Genomic DNA, 15,823 nt, shown 5'->3' on the forward strand with positions numbered 1-15,823 from the left:
TTGCAACGTGCCAGGTGTAACGATGAGTAGTGCAAGCTTGTGCAGCGTTTCCAGCTGCTGTGAGAAGAGTACTTTGTCCTCGGCAAGTGGGCACCAGATATGCCGTCTTCGGTCAAGGAGTCGTTGATGCACAGTAGATGTCGGGCTGCCCAGAAATACCAGAAATCTAGGCACGACAGGTTTAGACCCAATTCAAATTGAAACATCGGCACGCGTGCTGCCTGCCAGTTGTGCAAGTCGCAACAACTTCACAACACGGGCATTCCTACAGTGCCCGTCCTCCATCTTGCCCACTCACTCACTCACCCACCACCCACACTCGTTTTACTTGACAACGGGGCATCACACAAACCGACTAGTGTGCATAGCCACAGTACTGGGCCGCCGGCTTCCCAGACATCACATTACATTACAGGACCACAACAGCTTCCTTCTCCCATACCACCTCGTCCCCCCATCAAAAGACGCCCGGCCATCGCGCCATGGTCAACATCTCCCACCTCAACATGTTCAACCTCAACAGCCTGGTATCGCGGCGCCCGCTCGTCCTCTTCATCGCGCTGGGCGCCATGCTGTTCCTCTTCAGCGTGCACACGACGGGCATAGCAAAGCTCAAAGTCGGCACGTCGGGCACCTCGGACCAGTGGACGACCACCTCGCCCACCGTCTCGCACGGCACCCCGCTCGAGGAGCTGAAAAAGGCCTGCGCAGCACCCGACCCGTTCGAGGAAAAGTTTGGCCGCGCAAACCTCCGCATGACCCGAGCCTATGAGGGTACGTTGTTGCGCGCACTGGCCCCAGCGGCGGCGGTGGCGGAGAGTCGCCCTCACTCACACTCACGCCTCCTCCAGGCTCATTGTTCAGAACACAGACGTTTGTCAACAAGATCCTCCGTGGCGAAAAGGTCACAGTGACTACCATCGGCGGCAGTGGTGGGTAGTGGTGTGCTTCTGGGAGCCAACGTGCGCGGCGCTGACCTGACCGTCAGTTACCAAGGGGCACGGTGTTGACGACGGCGAAAAGTGGATCAAGCGTCTGGAAGAGTGGCTTCGAGACTTCTATCCCGGTGTCGACCTCGACGTCCACAACGGCGCACAGCCCGCCACGGGCTCCGACTACTTCTCGTTCTGCTTCCCCCTGCACATTCCAGAGGAGACCGACCTGGTCATCATCGAGCTGGCTATCAACGACGAGGGTATCCCCGAGCACGTCACGGATATGGAGAACCTCCTCCGTGGCGTGCTCGACATGCCCAAGAGGCCCGCCGTCATGCTCGTCGAGATCCTCGCTTTCAGCAACGGCGGCATGGGTGGTGGCGGTGGCCGAATGCATCTGTGAGTTTCCGCTGACGACATTTACGGCGGTAGAAGGCCGAGTTTTGTGCTAACCGTCACCCCAGGCCAGTTGCCCAGTTCTTCGGTGAGTTGTTGTTTTTCGGGTTGCACACCAAGGAGGCGCTAACTATGAATAGACGTGCCGGTCATCAACCACCGCCATCCCTTGGCAAACCACTTTGACCGATTCCCGCATATCATGCCGCTCTACTTTACCACCGAGTGAGTCTAGTGCATACCGCCGGGCAGGCGACAAGTCATCTGACATGGATGGCAGCTTCTGGGGTAACACCGACATGCGCCACATCAATGCACGAGGCCACCACGATGTCGCCCTCATCATTGGCAGTCTGCTCCGCGACACGTCGTGCGAGCTCGCGCGCGACCCCAACTATGTGGTCCAAGCGTCGTCAGACAAGCATGAGCTGGTCGAGAACCTCCCTCACAAGCTGTTCCACCAGCAGCTCGAAGCCGCCTACGGCGACGACATGGCAACGCAGGAGCAGGCCCTCAAGATTATGGAGCAGGGCTGGGCCGGGGAACAGAGATCGTTCATCGCGACACCCCGCAGGCCTAAGAAGGAGAATGAGGACGACGAGGACCCGCCCGAGCCCGAGCCCGTCTTCTTCCCAGGCATGTGGAACCGCCCGCCTGAGTACGGTGTCGCTCCGCGCCAGTACGTCCTCGACGGGTGGAACGACAATGTCGAGACTCGTGTGCCTCCCTGGCACCCTCACTGCTACAGCACGCGCGCAGTGGAGCCCAAGTTCAACCTCACCATGACCGATGCCAAGGGCTTTGAGTGGTGGGTCCACAACGACTTCAAGGACAAGCCGTATATCCGTGGCACCAAGCCTGGCGACTCGGTCACGTTTGAGATTGAGACGATTGTCGGCACCATCAAGATGTACGTCCTCATGTCCAAGACGTTTGGCTTTGGCATTCTCCAATGCCAGGTGTCGGGCAAGGACGACAAGGTCGAGATCGACACGTACTGGGACAAGGACCCGAACATTGGGCGGTTTGCGACGATTGCCGAGAACCTTGGGCCTGGCAAGCACACTGTCAAGTGTGAGATTATGAGCGAGACGAGCGATCCCGAGGGACGGTCCGAGGTCCGCATTATTTCTCTCATGAGGTGGGTCGTGCGGCAGCTTGGGCGGTGTGTTGAGCTGGGGCTGACCTTACCAGTGTTTGAGAGCGCCGTCACTTGCGGCTAGATGGGCGTTGCTATGCGTTAGAAGGCGCGGTTGTTTGTACATATTTCTGGTCATTAGAGCATTGTCGGAGCATAGCATGTACAGGGATGATCCATGGTGGGAGGGGACGCAATGTTGTTGTGATGACCAGTCCGCCGAGCCGCTGTAACCGAGCCAGCGAGTGGAGTAGCCGAGCCGGAGATGACTGATAACCTTGGCGGGAGATGGTGTGCTCGTGTGGTCGCAACCTCGCCGACTTCTTCTTCACCATCACATTTAATCCCCTCACCTCATAACCTTCGCTCGCGCCCCCAATGGCCAGACCACCACCACCTCCGCGAGCCCCAGGCATGCCCTACCCACCCCTAACCCCAGCAGACCAAGTCTCCCTCGCAGCCGACGAGCTATGGGCGCATCTCCGGCCGGTCCGTCGTCCCTCCCCCTCACCCTCACCCCCGCTAACGAATGACGCAGACACTGCCCCCAATGACACCGGCCCAAGAGCGCAGCGGGAAGGACGAGCTGGTCCAGCGCGCCATGTGGGAAGTGGCGGGCGGTATCGTCGGCGCGGCAGCACCACCACGACCACCCCGACGAGCCGGCGGCCCACCAGTGCCGGGCAGCGACGCGTGGCGCGCTGAAGGCCAAATCGTGCGTACAGCATGTGCTTGCTGTGAGAGAGCAAGGGGCAAGCTCACGCCGCTAGCTCCAGCAGTCCCTCATCATGGCCGTCTGGCGCGCGATCCAGGCCTCGACAGTGCGCGACCTCCACTCTGCGGCGGTGCCCGCCGCCGCTGGCGGCGCCGACGCGCTGATGCGTCTCCGCGCGGCGCGGGCAAACGCGCGCGCGGGGCTGCTGGCTTCTGTGCCTGGTGCTCCGCGGTGATGCTTAGGCCGTCGAAGAGGGCCGCCGCCGCCGATGATGATGGGAGACTGGCGCGCCGCCGGCCGGCGGCATCCGAGGCGATGGCCATGAAACGCACAATGCTGCTGCGCGCATCACGCACAATGCAAGCTGCCCGCCCATTAGCGCTGGTCATTATGCTCACTGCTCGCCCCCGCGCTACGCTTTGTCTTGTACTACCACGAATGCATTGTACGCACGCGTTGTGTCACCGACTCGTCGTCGCAAGTGTTATTGTCTCACCGCTCACTTGCGGCTGCCTGCGGGCCCCCGACTATTTGTCACGACCTTGTTTCGGTTCTTCAACCCACCCTCGCGTCACAACACCGTCGTCACAACAGATAACAATCCACTCTTCTTCCACACTCCCATCCGCCAGCGGATAGCAGGGCTCCAAGCTCGAGGCCGCGACGACGACGCCCGCAACGGATAACACCCCGCCGCAGTCAAGACTACCTACCCGCAGCAGCCCCGACCTCGGCGCTCTCGATGATCACCTCACCCCCTCCACCCGTCTCGCGCCCGCCCCCGAAGCGGACGTACGGCCGGCGCGGGCGCGTGCCCCGCGTCGCGGCCGACACGGACAGCGACACGGACACAGACTCGGACGGCGACGGGGCACCAGCCGCGGCGGGGCCGTCGCGCAACCTGCCCTCCGCGCCGAAGAAGGCGCGCACGCGCTCGCCGTCGCCCACCAAGCCCGGCTCGAAGACGCCGCTTGCCCGCTCGGCGTCGGCGAGCTCGGCCGCGACGCCGTCGAGCAGCACCTCCTCGTCGTCCCTCGCGCGCACGTTCTCCCATCCGGCCGTGACGGTCCAGCCGCCGTCGTCGAGCGTCAAGTCGAGCATTTCATCCGCGACCAAGTCGTTTGCGCAGCGCACACGCAACTCGGACTCGCCGACGCGCGCGCGTTCCCCCCGTCTGAGAGAGCAGCGCGACCCGCCCTCGCGCCCACAGTCGCCGCGCGACCTGTCCGACATCTTCGGCGCCGTGTCGCCGTCCAGAAATGGCGAGAGCCAGGAGAGCAGCTCGAGCAGTAATGGCGCAGCAGGCAGGCCGCGCCCGAAATCGGGCTTACGGAGAATGCTCTCCAAGGCCCAGAGCATGCTTGTGCCCCCCGCCCCGCCCGAGGCGCCGAGCACGCCCCGCGCGCTGCGTACGACCCAGTCGATGCCTATCACGCCGACGAGCGGCAAGAGTGACCGCAGCGGGGTGTCGCTCGAGGCGGCGGGCTCGCCGACGCCCGCGGCGCTCGTGGCGCCTGCTGTGGCTGTCGAGTCGCCCGGCTCGGGGGGCAGAGCACAGCGGACGTACGGCCGGTCACGGACGTTCTTGTCCAGCCGGCCAGCAGACGACGACACTGGCGAGGGCGCGGCGTCGTCGCTGGCCGCTTCGCTCGCGGAACCCCCGCGCGAGAGCTACGAGGAGCTGCGCAAGCGGTACGAGGTCGATAATGAGACGGGCGGCAGCGGTAACCTGCTCGACGCGCTGCTCGCGCGAGCGCCGGTGCCAATCTCGGACATGCGTTCCAAGGGCGAGAACAGGCGATTCATGGACGAGGTGACCTTTCTCCTCGAGGGGATCAGCAACGCGCCGAGCAAGGGCATCCGGCGGACGAGGTGGGTGCAGAGGCCCGGATGACGCTAACCCGCCAGCTCGGTCGACGTGCTCAAGAACATGCAGGACGCGACGTGGGTGCACAAGATGGACATTTGCGGGCAGACCGACCGCGTGTGGGACGTGCTCCGGTCCGCAAGGAATGCCGACGACAGCGACGAGGTGATGGAGGCCGTGTGTCTCCTCTTCCTCGACATCCTCGTCGGGTCAGGCGAAGGGGTCAGCAGCGTGCTGCAGACCGACGCGGGGAGTGTGGTCGAGCTGCTCGCGCGGAATATCGGCCTGCGGACCGGCCCGCTCGACGCAGCCTACCCATCAAAGGTCACGCCGGTGGTAAGTTGCGCCCCAGGGCCTATCTGACGCCAGGTATCGAACCTCCGCGCCATCTACCGCTCGTTCGCGGGCGACGAGGACGAGTTTACCACGCGCCGCGCCGCCTCCCGTGTCCTCGTCAATGTCTGCGAGACCGCCTGGGCGACAGTAGAGCCCTTGACACCCGGTTCCGGCGTCGTGCCGCGTGCGTTCGGCGCGCTGGTGGCCGAGATTCAGCCGCTCAGCGCGCGATTACCACTATACGCCAAGGGCTTGGTACGTCCCCGTACCGGCGGAGCTGACACTCAGGATCTATTACCCAAAGATGCCGGGGCGGTCGACCTCGTCTTCCTGGAACAGTGCCTCCAGGCGCTCGTCACCATCGTCACCGACTCGTCCAGCAGGTCTGAGATCGCGGCAGAAACGGACCGATATCGGCTCGCAGCCGTCGTTGACGTTGTCGCCTTGATGGCTGCGGTGGCACTGACAGACGAGGACGAGGACCTGCGCCGAAGAGGTAGGACAGCTTGTCGATGGTTTTCTTACGGAGCTGACCTCTCCAGCATCTCAATGCACCGTCCTTGCGCTCCAGCTCCTCCGACCGCTCGTGTCCCCGCTCGCCCAGCGCGAAGACTTTGGCGCGCAACCCGGCACCGTTACCGCGCTCGGGCGCGTCCTTCTTGGCCGCGAGAAGATTGTGGCGTCGCTCCAGGACAGCCCTGCACGGACAGACGCGGACGGCCCAGAGACCGACAACAAGCTGTCACCTGACGAGCTAACTTCCCTCGTTCTTGCCCTCTTCGGTTCGATGGACCTCGACGAGCCCGACGTCGCCAAGCTGCTCGCCGAGACAGGTGAGATGAGAGCTCGTTTAGTCATCTAACAACCCAGCCATCTCAGACTGCACGAAGCGATCGTGTGCCGTATCTTGCCGGTGCAGCGGCCACACCCTGCCCCTCGCCGAGGCGCTCACGCATCTGTACTGCGACTACTCGTCCCGCACGGACGACGCCCTCGGCAGCTTCTTGCACGGCTACCTGGCCTACCTCCTCACCAAACTGCTCACTATGGCCCCCGGCGCCGCGGGCCCGCTGATCCTCCCCGGCCTGCCAGGCGATGCCACGCGCGCCAAGCTCGACGGCCTACACTCCACCCTCAGCGACCTGGTCAGCCTCAGCACGGTCGTTCACCGCAAGCTCCAGGAGCCTTCCCAGGGCCTCAACGGCTCGCTCGAGTCGGTGGCTAGCGACAACGACGACGAGGGCTTGAGTCGAGCGCTGCACGACCTCCAAGAGCTCAGACAACAGCCCCCCTGGCCGTAATAACCATGTAGCATTATTTAGCCTTGTCATGAGAGTAGATATAGCAGCGTCAGTTTCAGTGACGTGTAATCGCAGCCATAGCTTCTGAGCAGTGCGCATTCATCACTGGGGATACAAGTATTGCCTCGCGCTCCCCCGTAGGTAGGGACGCGCCAGATGCAGGGAGGTGGGACAGGCCGAGCTGAGCGGGCAAATGCCAGTCATGCAGTGGTGAGTTTTGTGTGGGTATATGACGATGATACGGGCGAGTCGCGCGAAAGGCTCGCCACATGAAGGAAGGGAAAGAAGACTACAAGAGAGAGATGAGAGGAACAAGACACCAGAACTGCTGCTCTGGCGCTTAGTCCTTCTTCTCCTCGGCGTTCTCCTTGGGCTGCTCCTCGGCGGCACCCTCGGCCTTGCGCTTCTCGTAGACCTTCTGGAAGAGGCCGAGCGAAGCCTGCTGGGCGGCGTCGATCTTGGCCTTGATGTCCTCGGCCTTGACCGAAGCGTCACCGGCGGCACCCTTGGCGGCGATCTCGCGGAGCTCGGCAAGGAGGGCCTTGACCTTCTCACGCTCGGCGGCGTCAAGCTGCGACTCGAACTCGGCCATCGACTTCTCAGTGTCGGCAACGAACGACTCGCCCTTGTTGGCCTCCTCGATGACCTGGCGACGGGCCTTGTCCGACTCGGCGTAGCGCTCGGCGTCGGCAACCATGTTCTCGATCTCCGAGTCAGAGAGACCCGACGACGAGGCAATGGTCATCGACTGCTCGCGGTTGGTGGCCTTGTCAATGGCCGAGACGTTGACGATACCGTCGGCGTCAATGTCGAAGGTGATCTGGATCTGGGGGACACCCTTGGGGGCAGGGGGGAAGCCCGAGAGCTGGAAGTTGCCGAGGAGCTTGTTGTCGCGGACAAGCTCACGCTCACCCTGGTAGATCTTGACCTCGATGGCGGTCTGGCCGTCGGCAGCGGTCGAGAAGGTCTGCGACTTCTTGGTGGGGATGGTGGTGTTACGGTTGATCAGACGGGTGAAGACACCGCCGAGGGTCTCGATACCGAGCGAAAGGGGGGTAACGTCGAGGAGGAGAATGTCGGTGACGTTGCCGGCAAGGACACCAGCCTGGATGGCGGCACCCATGGCGACGGCCTCGTCGGGGTTGACACCCTTGGAGGGCTCACGGCCAAAGAGCGACTTGACAGTCTCGACAACCTTGGGCATACGGGTCTGGCCACCGACAAGGATGACGTCGTTGAGCTCAGAGGGCTTGACACCGGCGTCACGGAGAGCCTTCTGGCAGGGCTCGGTGGTGCGGTCAATGAGGGGCTTGACAATCTGCTCGAGCTTCGCACGGGTGAGGTTGATGTTGATGTGCTTGGGGCCCTCAGCGGTGGCAGTGATGTAAGGGAGCGAGATGTCGGTAGCCGAGGTCGACGAGAGCTCAATCTTGGCGCGCTCAGCGGCCTCACGGATACGCTGGATGGCCATGCGGTCGTTGGAGACGTCGACACCCTCGGCCTTCTTGGCCTCGGCGAGGATGTAGTTGACAAGGGCAATGTCGAAGTCCTCACCACCAAGGTGAGTGTCACCGTTGGTCGACTTGACCTCGAAGACACCCTTCTGCATCTCGAGGATCGAGATATCGAAGGTACCACCTCCAAGGTCGTAGACGGCAATGACGGCCGAGTCGTTCTTGTCGAGGCCGTAAGCGAGGGCAGCGGCAGTGGGCTCGTTGATGACACGGAGGACGTCAAGGCCAGCAATCTGACCGGCGTCCTTGGTAGCCTGACGCTGCGAGTCGTTGAAGTAGGCGGGGACAGTGACGACGGCGTGCTTGACGGGCTTGTTGAGGTACGAAGCGGCAGTGTCGCGCATCTTGCCGACAACGAAAGCACCAATCTGGGCAGGCGAGTACTTCTCGCCACGGGCCTCAACCCAAGCGTCGCCGTTCGAGTGGGCAACAATCTTGTAAGGGACCTGCTTGATGTCCTTCTGGACCTCGGGGTCCGAGAACTTGCGGCCGATCAGACGCTTCGAGGCGAAGATGGTGTTCTCGGCGTTGACGACGGCCTGACGACGGGCAGGCTGGCCGACAAGACGCTCGCCATCTGGTATCGACGTCAGCGTTTGGTCCTACTTTTTTTTCTAGCCGCTTCTTCGGCTTTTTCCGCCACTTACCCTTGGTGAAGGCAACGACCGAGGGGGTGGTACGGGCACCCTCAGAGTTCTCGAGGACCTTGGCCTGGCCAGCCTCGAAGATGGAGACACACGAGTTGGTGGTTCCGAGGTCGATACCGATAACGGGACCCGAGATCTTCGAGTTGTAGCGCTTCGAGCCGACGAAGGGGGTCGTAGTGCGCTGGTGAAAAAGTCAGTGGCTGGGGGGGGGGGGAAGGGGTGATGGCGATGGGGGGACTTACAGTAGCGGCACGGAGGGCCGAGATGGGGGTAGCCCGGAGAGAGCGAGTGATACCGTACATTTTGTGTAGTTTGGATATTAACCGCGATGGGAGTGCGGGGTGTGGGTGTTTTAAGAGGAAAGAAGAAAACGACGCAAGGACCGAGAAGATGGACAAGGACCGGGGGGGGGGGGAGTGTAGGGTGGGTGTGGGTGGTGGGGGGCCGCTCTCTGATTTTTTGGTGCCGAGTCGCAGTTAGGCGGGTGGGTTAGCCGGCAGCGATTTCAGCCAGCCAGCGAGCCAGCCAGCCAGCCAGCGACGACATTAGACGGACCCGATCCGCTGGGCATCCGCCGCCGAGAGCCAAGTGCCGCTCCAGCCAAAGAGACTTGCCGTTGCCGCGGCCGTCGCTTCTGCCGCTGCCAGGCTCCAGCATATTCTTCCACAATCTTGGCTGGGCCACTGTATGACGAGGTCCGCCCGATTTCGGAGAAAACCTCCTGCCATGTGGCACATTGTTTGAGTATCCCCTTTAGCACGTGGCCTCATGCCGATGGCAGCCGATGAGACTGTGGATCCAATCAATGCGCAAAGCTTTGACAAAGTGTAGCCTGGGTGGACTTCGAGCGGCCGGAGCGAGCGACGACACAGTCTGCTCAACGTTGATCAACTCGTCCGTCCTTGGCCAACAGCAACCTCGTCACTACCGGCGATAACGCCAACCTCCCCACTCCTTCATCACCGCTCAGCCCCCACACCGCCCGCCATGGCGCCCCTCCTCCTCTCCCACTTCCGCGCAAAGCACCGCTCGGTCCTCACCTCGCTGTTCACGGCCACCTTCCTCGGCGCTGTCATCGTCGTCGCCTTCCCCTGCCCCGCGCAGACTACCGACCAGTTCGGGCGCCGTGGTGTCCTCGCCGCCAATGCGCCCCAGGGCCCCGAGTCGGCCACGTCAAAAGAAGTTGTCGTCATGATGAACCAGCGCGGACGGAGGCGATTCCTCGAGGAGTAGGATTACTCGTGAGTCTTGTCCCGGGCAGACGGAGCGGTGGAGGCGCGGGATAAGGCTTGTTTGCGCAACAAGTATAGGAGTGGGCGGGTGCGCACGCCTGGCTAGCGACTAGCAAGGCGAGCGGAGGGCCATGGGGCGACGATGGCGCGGACGACGACGCGGAGCAGCCGCACCTCACCTTCTGGAATCCTGTCATGATGCCAATAACTAACACCCAACAGCACCAAACCCATTCTCGGAACTCACTATCAAAAGAAAAGGATGCTCTACATCCCCTAGGTTTTCTCAAGTTGTACTTACTAGCCCAATCACAGCATCGTGAGTTGTTTGCTGCCTTCCTCCGTTCGCCAGCTGACACTCCCCAGTACAGACACGCCACACCCGGCACACACAATACCTCATCTTGTTTTTCCGTTCAATGCATGTTGATTAGGACGTCGCGAGCGTGGTGAGGTTCGGGCAGAGGGGTGCGGAGACGAAGGCCGTCCCAGTTGGGGTGGCAACGACTCGGGGGCGCGAGATGACTTGGCTGTCGGCGTAGTAACTAACAGGTCGACGTCGTAACTGGGGTCTGCTCCTGAGGCCTTTTGTTGTCGGTATGGTTTCGCGACAGGGCACGCCCTCGCCAGCGGGCACATGCCGCATGTTGCTGTTGAAGTCGCAGCGAGCCAAGGAACCACAAGCCTTGGACGATGCTGGCGCCACTGTGTGCGTCTACGCGCCCTCGCGCTCCTACTCGCACACTGCATTTCTACTACCATAAGCCCTGTCAATCTCCTGAGGCCGCCATGCGGCGCCGCCTCGTTGCCTCGGAACGCAGTCATTGTTGTCGGAAAGCAAGTCGAACTGTACATCCCGAGCGGCGTGTGGGGCACCGAGTTCACGTGAAAGCTCGATGTCATGTGTGTGTCGTGGTTTCACTTTGGGGCAACCTTGTCCACTGTAGCCACGGCCGCCGCGCGCCGCAGCCGCCGTGCACAGACACTTTGCATTTGCTTTCCACTCAATCACGGTGGGCTCACTTTTGTCAACAGCAGCAAAAAGCAACATCCCCAGGCCATGCTCTACTAGACGGACACATCTCACCCATGGAGAGCGAACACCATCCGGCCGGAGGCGCCAAAGCCACGCTCTCAAAAGCAGCCGCGTCCCACCCCATCCTCTTCGACACGCTCGTCCTCGTCGCCCTGCGCGTAGTGTATGCGCTCCTCGCGCGGCGCTACCTCCTCGCGACGCTCAACCCGACGCTGCGCAGCCTCTCGACGCAGGACGATGTGGTGCTGCCCGACGCTTATCGGGGCAACAGCGCCGCGACGCGCGGCCTGCTGCGCGAGTCGGACGCCGAGCTCGAGCCCGAGTCGACAGACGCCGAGTCGCCCTCGTCATCGTACCCGCCGTCGCCGCGTTCCCGCCGCGCTCCGATCCAAGAGTCGTCAGCGCCCTTCCGGCACCGCTCCGCAAGCTCAGTGAACCGCACCGACGCGCCGCTCGACGAGGAGGCCGCCGGCGGAGGCATCGAGCTCGCCCAGCTCTCGGCGCGCCTGCGCGACTCGGGCCCAGCCCCCCGCCGAGGCGGTGTACAGGTCCTCGAGCTGTCGCACGGTCGCGCTGCCTCCGGTAGCACCGGGTCAAAGAGTACCAAGGTCGCTCGCCGGGGTCTGAGCCGCGTCGCACGGTGAGTGGCGCCAATGAAGTGCGAGAGAGCGAGGCTGACGTGATAAGCATCGTCTTCTCGCTCGCATTCGCCGAGAGCATGAATATCGTCACTCTGGTCGTGTTCCACGCGCTCGGGTTCCTGCACGCACACGCACGCCAGGTCAACTTCTCGGTATCATTGCACATCCTCTTGGGGATTATTCTGCTCGTCGTGCCGCTCGTCCAGTGCCTGCTCCTGACGTACAGATCGAGAGGTGGGTAGTGTGTGTGGGACAGCACTGATACCAGACTCGACGAGCGCGTCGACAAAGTCGTCCTCGCTGCCGTTCACCTCGCGCCTGCTCATCTCGTTGATCCCGTTCGCGCTCTACGTCTTCCTCTTCACGCGTATCCCGCCGTACATTACGGCTGTGGCGCCGCGCGAGATCGCCAATGTGAATGCCACTATCCCTGCGGACGAGGCCTCGAACGGCACAGTGGCTGGTATTGGCGAGGCGCTGGTCGAGTGGTCCACCTCGGGACCAGAGGGCTGGGAGGGCGGAGGATGGCTCGCGTCGAGCCTCGGGCGCGTCGTCGTCCTCGGCATTGTCGTTATCGCTGGTCTCTCGGGCGTCGGTGCCATCGTCACCGCGTGGGACTACTTGGAGCAGGCTCGTGGAGCTGGAAGGTAGGACGATTGTAGCTCGGCAGCTGCTGATCCCACCCCAGGCCACCAGTGACGGATGCCGATGTGCTCCAGGCTGAGAGATCACTCTACCGTATCCGACACGACATTGTCGCCAAGCGTGAGGACATTGCGCGCGTATCCTCCGGCGGTAGTGCAGAGGCGGCTTCTGGCGGCTGGATGACCAGAGTCTTTGGGACCAAGGCCGATCAAGGCAAGTAATGGGACCCGTTGTCCAGCTGACTTGCGCAGAGGCAAACTCGCTGCGATCAGAGCTCCAAGGCCTCCAGCTCATGGAGTCTGACGTTATGAGGTCGCTCTCCTCTCTCAAGGCAAGGAATGTGCGTTAGACATGCGTTGCTATAGCTAACGCTCCAGAAACGCCAAGGCTTCAGGCATACGATCCGTGGCGCAGTGTACAACATTCTCGGCTACGTGTTTGCGCTGTACTGCGCTGCCCGCTTGGCCATGTGCCTCATCTCCATCTTTGTCGCGCCGCTGTCGACGTCGCGCATCCCCGAGTCGGGCGCCAGCCACAAGGGCAGCGGCAACACGAACGGCGACTGGATCTCGTTCGCCGTCGCCCTCGGCCTTGCGCACCTGCCCTTCGGACACGGCGTCGACGTCGCGGCGTGGTCGCGCGCCATCTCGCTCCTCATGACGGGCCTGCTGATCCTCTCGTCCCTCGCCATGGTCCTCCGCTGGCTCAGCCGCATGCTCCGCCTCACGAGCAAGTCGGTCGGAGCGGGCTTCCTCCTCCTGACCTTGGGCCAGCTATTCGTAAGTGCTTGTCCCTGTGCCGTACTGACCCCAAGGCAACGTACACCATCTCGCTGCTTGTGCAGCTGCGCTCGAGCATCCCACCCGCGCCACTGACCGATGGTGACCCGTTCAACTCTGGCGCGGGTAACGGAACCGCCATCGACACAGGTGGCGCGACGGATGACTCGCTCCTCCGCTCCCTCCCCGACTTCCGCGTGTTCGGCCGCCTGTTCGACGCGGTGTTCCTCTTCGCCGCCATCGGCGCCGGTCTCTACCGATACATTGCGATGAAGGTGACGGGCAGCGACGACGACGATCTCTACATCCACCGCGGAGAGCACTAGTAGATGACTTCTAGACCCTAGACGCAGAGCAGCATGGCTTCCATTAATACTAATACAAATACAAACTAGAGTGAATGCGCATGCAGGGTATCGTTGTGCTTGGTGTCCTCGGCGACGCGGATGGCTATGGGCTGGGTTTCCGAGGAGTTGGTTTTGGTGTTGTTGTTGTATTCCGGAGGGGCTTCGTCGTCGTGGAAGCCAAGGGCAGACAACGGGCCTGCAGCCTTGTTGTCTGATGTGCGGTGTGCGAGCGGAGACTGTTGACGGCCAGTGCCTCCCGTCTCGTCGTCGACTTCACTGGCACTCGCGCCCCCGCTCGTGCTGGCGACATCGGCGGCGCTGAGGCCGTCCTCAGTGCCCCACTGCGAGTCGTCGTGATCGTCGTTGCGGACGGCGCGGGCGATACGAGGTACAGGCGAGTTGCCACGCACCCCGCGGCCGCCGTTGATGGGCGAGGGCGTCGCGAGGCTGTTGACCGAGTTGGGCGACACACCGTCTGCGACGTCGGCATCACTGCTCTCGTCGCCGGCACGTCTACTTCTCATGGTATGGAGATGCGAGCTTCGCGCAAGCCGGCGCCCACTACCCCCGGTAGTGCGCGGGTGTAGGGACAGACGTGATCGATTGCTCTGCGTCGGTGTGAATGTCTGGGGCACCGTGACGGATGGGGAGTCTTCGTCGTCGGCGAAGCCCCAACCCGAGCCAAAGGTTGATGTGTCGGCGATGGTCACGGACCGTGTGGCGAGTCGGCGGCGGTGATGCTGGCTGCTCGAGCCGGAGACATTCTCAGCACGGCGAAGGCTCGATGACCTCGAGAGCGACGGGGTCCCGCGGCTGCGCTGAGCGAGGCGCATCTGAGCCGTCTGTTGGCTCGCGTTGACAGTGGGCGTAATGGCGGGTGATGCAGTCCTGGAGTGGTCACGACTCGAGCTGGGCGACGGCACGTCGATGACGAGGCCAGCCAGCGGGCCGGTGGACAGACGTTTCTGGTGGCGCGAGTGCGGCTCCATTGGGACGCCTCGACGGCGCACTTCAGCCAGCGACTTGAGCAGCTCGTCAATCGTCTCGCTCTTGGTCGCGACGCCGACGCCGATAATGATGAGAATGATGATCAGCTGGGCGAGCGAACGCCGTCTCTCGTAGCCCAGCTCGTCGTGCAGGATACGAAGGTGCGACTCGATAACGCGGCGCTCAGCGTCCATGGACGCCTTCATCCGCTCGACGTGGGTCACGATGCGGCCGAGGCGCTCCTCGTGGCGCATTCGCTTGTCATTAGCAAGGGACCCGTATGCAGAGACCTACCTCGATCTCCCAGCGGTGAGCATCGTCCTCCACCGCCCTCGCCTGCGCCGTCTCCCAGCGCTTCTCGGCGCGCACCAAGGATGTGCGCAGCGCCTTGCCGTGCTCGTCAATGTAGCGCGCCACAAGGGTAGAGTTGCCCTCTAGAGCCGTCAAGCGGCGGATAATGAACGCGTAGATGGACTCTGACGAGTCGGATTTGAGAGGCTGTTGGTTGCGCGCGTAGCCAGAGCTGGATGGTGGCGAGTTTGCCGGCGCGCCGACCTTGTCGGGGTTGGGTTGAGGCGGGGGTGCTGCAGCGCTTCCGTTCGACTCGATATTCTCGGCCGTGGGTGGTGGTGGAGGAGGAGGAGCAGGCGGCTTGGCGGCACTGGTTCCCTCGACATTCTCGTCGCTCGTAGATGATAGCGGCGGTGACACCGCTGCAGCCGCCTGGCTGGGCACCGAGCAGTCGATGGACTCCTCGGCGGAGAACAGCTCTGCGCCACTCATCCTCCGCGCTTGCTCCTGCACGAGCTTCTCAAGCTCGCAAAGCTCGCGCTCGCGCCGTTCGTCGTCCTCGCGCTCCTTGATGTCCCGCTCGCGGCTCTGCGCAGCCTCGGCCTCGCGCTCCCTTTCCCGCTGCAGCTCGCGCTCGCGGGCCTTCTCCTGCTCTCTTGCGCCGCGCGCAGCCGCCAGCCGCTTCTGTTCCATCTTGAACGCGTCCATCTGGTTCATGCCGTACACCGTAAGCTGCGACACGGGGCAGTAGTACTCGGTGCCGTAGAACGAGGGGAAGTCGAGGCGGACGAACCGGTGGAACGAAGTAGGCTCGGACAACTGGAAGGACTAGGACGTCAGCACTGTCAGCTCGACAAGAACCCACCTGCACACCGCGGACATTCTTGCCCACAAACGTGGCCACTTCGGTCAACGCGCCCGGCCCATCCCCCGCCTCCTCATTGCCTACACTCAGCCGGATCTCACGGACGACGCCCGAGAAGAACTCCCACACGGCGAGCTCCATCGCCTCGATT

The 15,823-nt window shown here is 62.8% G+C and overlaps 5 protein-coding genes across 6 annotated transcripts; 4 read left to right on the plus strand and 1 right to left on the minus strand.

The window, feature by feature from the left end:
- The first annotated feature begins 295 nt into the window (after window positions 1-295).
- Window positions 296-2,651, plus strand: LOC62_03G004686 (uncharacterized protein). Its single transcript, XM_062771202.1, has 7 exons — window positions 296-774; window positions 852-932; window positions 989-1,334; window positions 1,400-1,419; window positions 1,472-1,556; window positions 1,612-2,472; window positions 2,526-2,651. Exons 1-7 carry the CDS (start codon window positions 483-485, stop codon window positions 2,530-2,532), a joined length of 1,692 nt encoding a protein of 563 aa, XP_062627186.1. The 5' UTR covers window positions 296-482; the 3' UTR covers window positions 2,533-2,651.
- Window positions 2,652-2,998: 347 nt separating this feature from the next.
- On the plus strand, window positions 2,999-6,727 carry LOC62_03G004687 (uncharacterized protein; the record flags this gene model as incomplete). 2 transcript variants are annotated; one of them, XM_062771203.1, is made up of 8 exons in its annotated part: window positions 2,999-3,184; window positions 3,240-3,415; window positions 3,884-5,056; window positions 5,093-5,387; window positions 5,421-5,642; window positions 5,676-5,883; window positions 5,930-6,220; window positions 6,258-6,727. In XM_062771203.1, 8 exons carry the CDS (start codon window positions 2,999-3,001, stop codon window positions 6,686-6,688), a joined length of 2,982 nt encoding a protein of 993 aa, XP_062627188.1. In that variant the 3' UTR covers window positions 6,689-6,727. The 2 variants fall into 2 exon arrangements, with proteins under 2 accessions (XP_062627188.1, XP_062627187.1); XM_062771204.1 differs by having other exon boundaries at window positions 5,421-5,883.
- Window positions 6,728-7,028: 301 nt separating this feature from the next.
- Window positions 7,029-9,266, minus strand: AN6010 (Heat shock protein; the record flags this gene model as incomplete). Its single annotated transcript, XM_062771205.1, has 3 exons — window positions 9,092-9,266; window positions 8,850-9,030; window positions 7,029-8,779 (listed from the first exon to the last, which is right to left on the minus strand). The coding sequence occupies exons 1-3, from the start codon at window positions 9,149-9,151 to the stop codon at window positions 7,029-7,031; spliced, it is 1,992 nt and encodes a 663-aa protein (XP_062627189.1). The 5' UTR covers window positions 9,152-9,266.
- Window positions 9,267-9,836: 570 nt separating this feature from the next.
- On the plus strand, window positions 9,837-10,522 carry LOC62_03G004689 (uncharacterized protein; the record flags this gene model as incomplete). Its single annotated transcript, XM_062771206.1, has 2 exons — window positions 9,837-10,078; window positions 10,448-10,522. The coding sequence occupies 2 exons, from the start codon at window positions 9,837-9,839 to the stop codon at window positions 10,509-10,511; spliced, it is 306 nt and encodes a 101-aa protein (XP_062627190.1). The 3' UTR covers window positions 10,512-10,522.
- A 577-nt stretch (window positions 10,523-11,099) lies between these two features.
- Window positions 11,100-13,606, plus strand: GPR89 (Golgi pH regulator). The gene is made up of 7 exons (XM_062771207.1): window positions 11,100-11,757; window positions 11,805-11,992; window positions 12,027-12,405; window positions 12,447-12,591; window positions 12,657-12,743; window positions 12,781-13,182; window positions 13,218-13,606. Exons 1-7 carry the CDS (start codon window positions 11,171-11,173, stop codon window positions 13,506-13,508), a joined length of 2,079 nt encoding a protein of 692 aa, XP_062627191.1. The 5' UTR covers window positions 11,100-11,170; the 3' UTR covers window positions 13,509-13,606.
- Window positions 13,607-15,823: the final 2,217 nt, after the last annotated feature.

The sequence above is a fragment of the Vanrija pseudolonga genome, chromosome 3 (assembly GCF_020906515.1).
Source record: "Vanrija pseudolonga chromosome 3, complete sequence".
In the NCBI taxonomy this organism is placed as follows: domain Eukaryota; kingdom Fungi; phylum Basidiomycota; class Tremellomycetes; order Trichosporonales; family Trichosporonaceae; genus Vanrija; species Vanrija pseudolonga.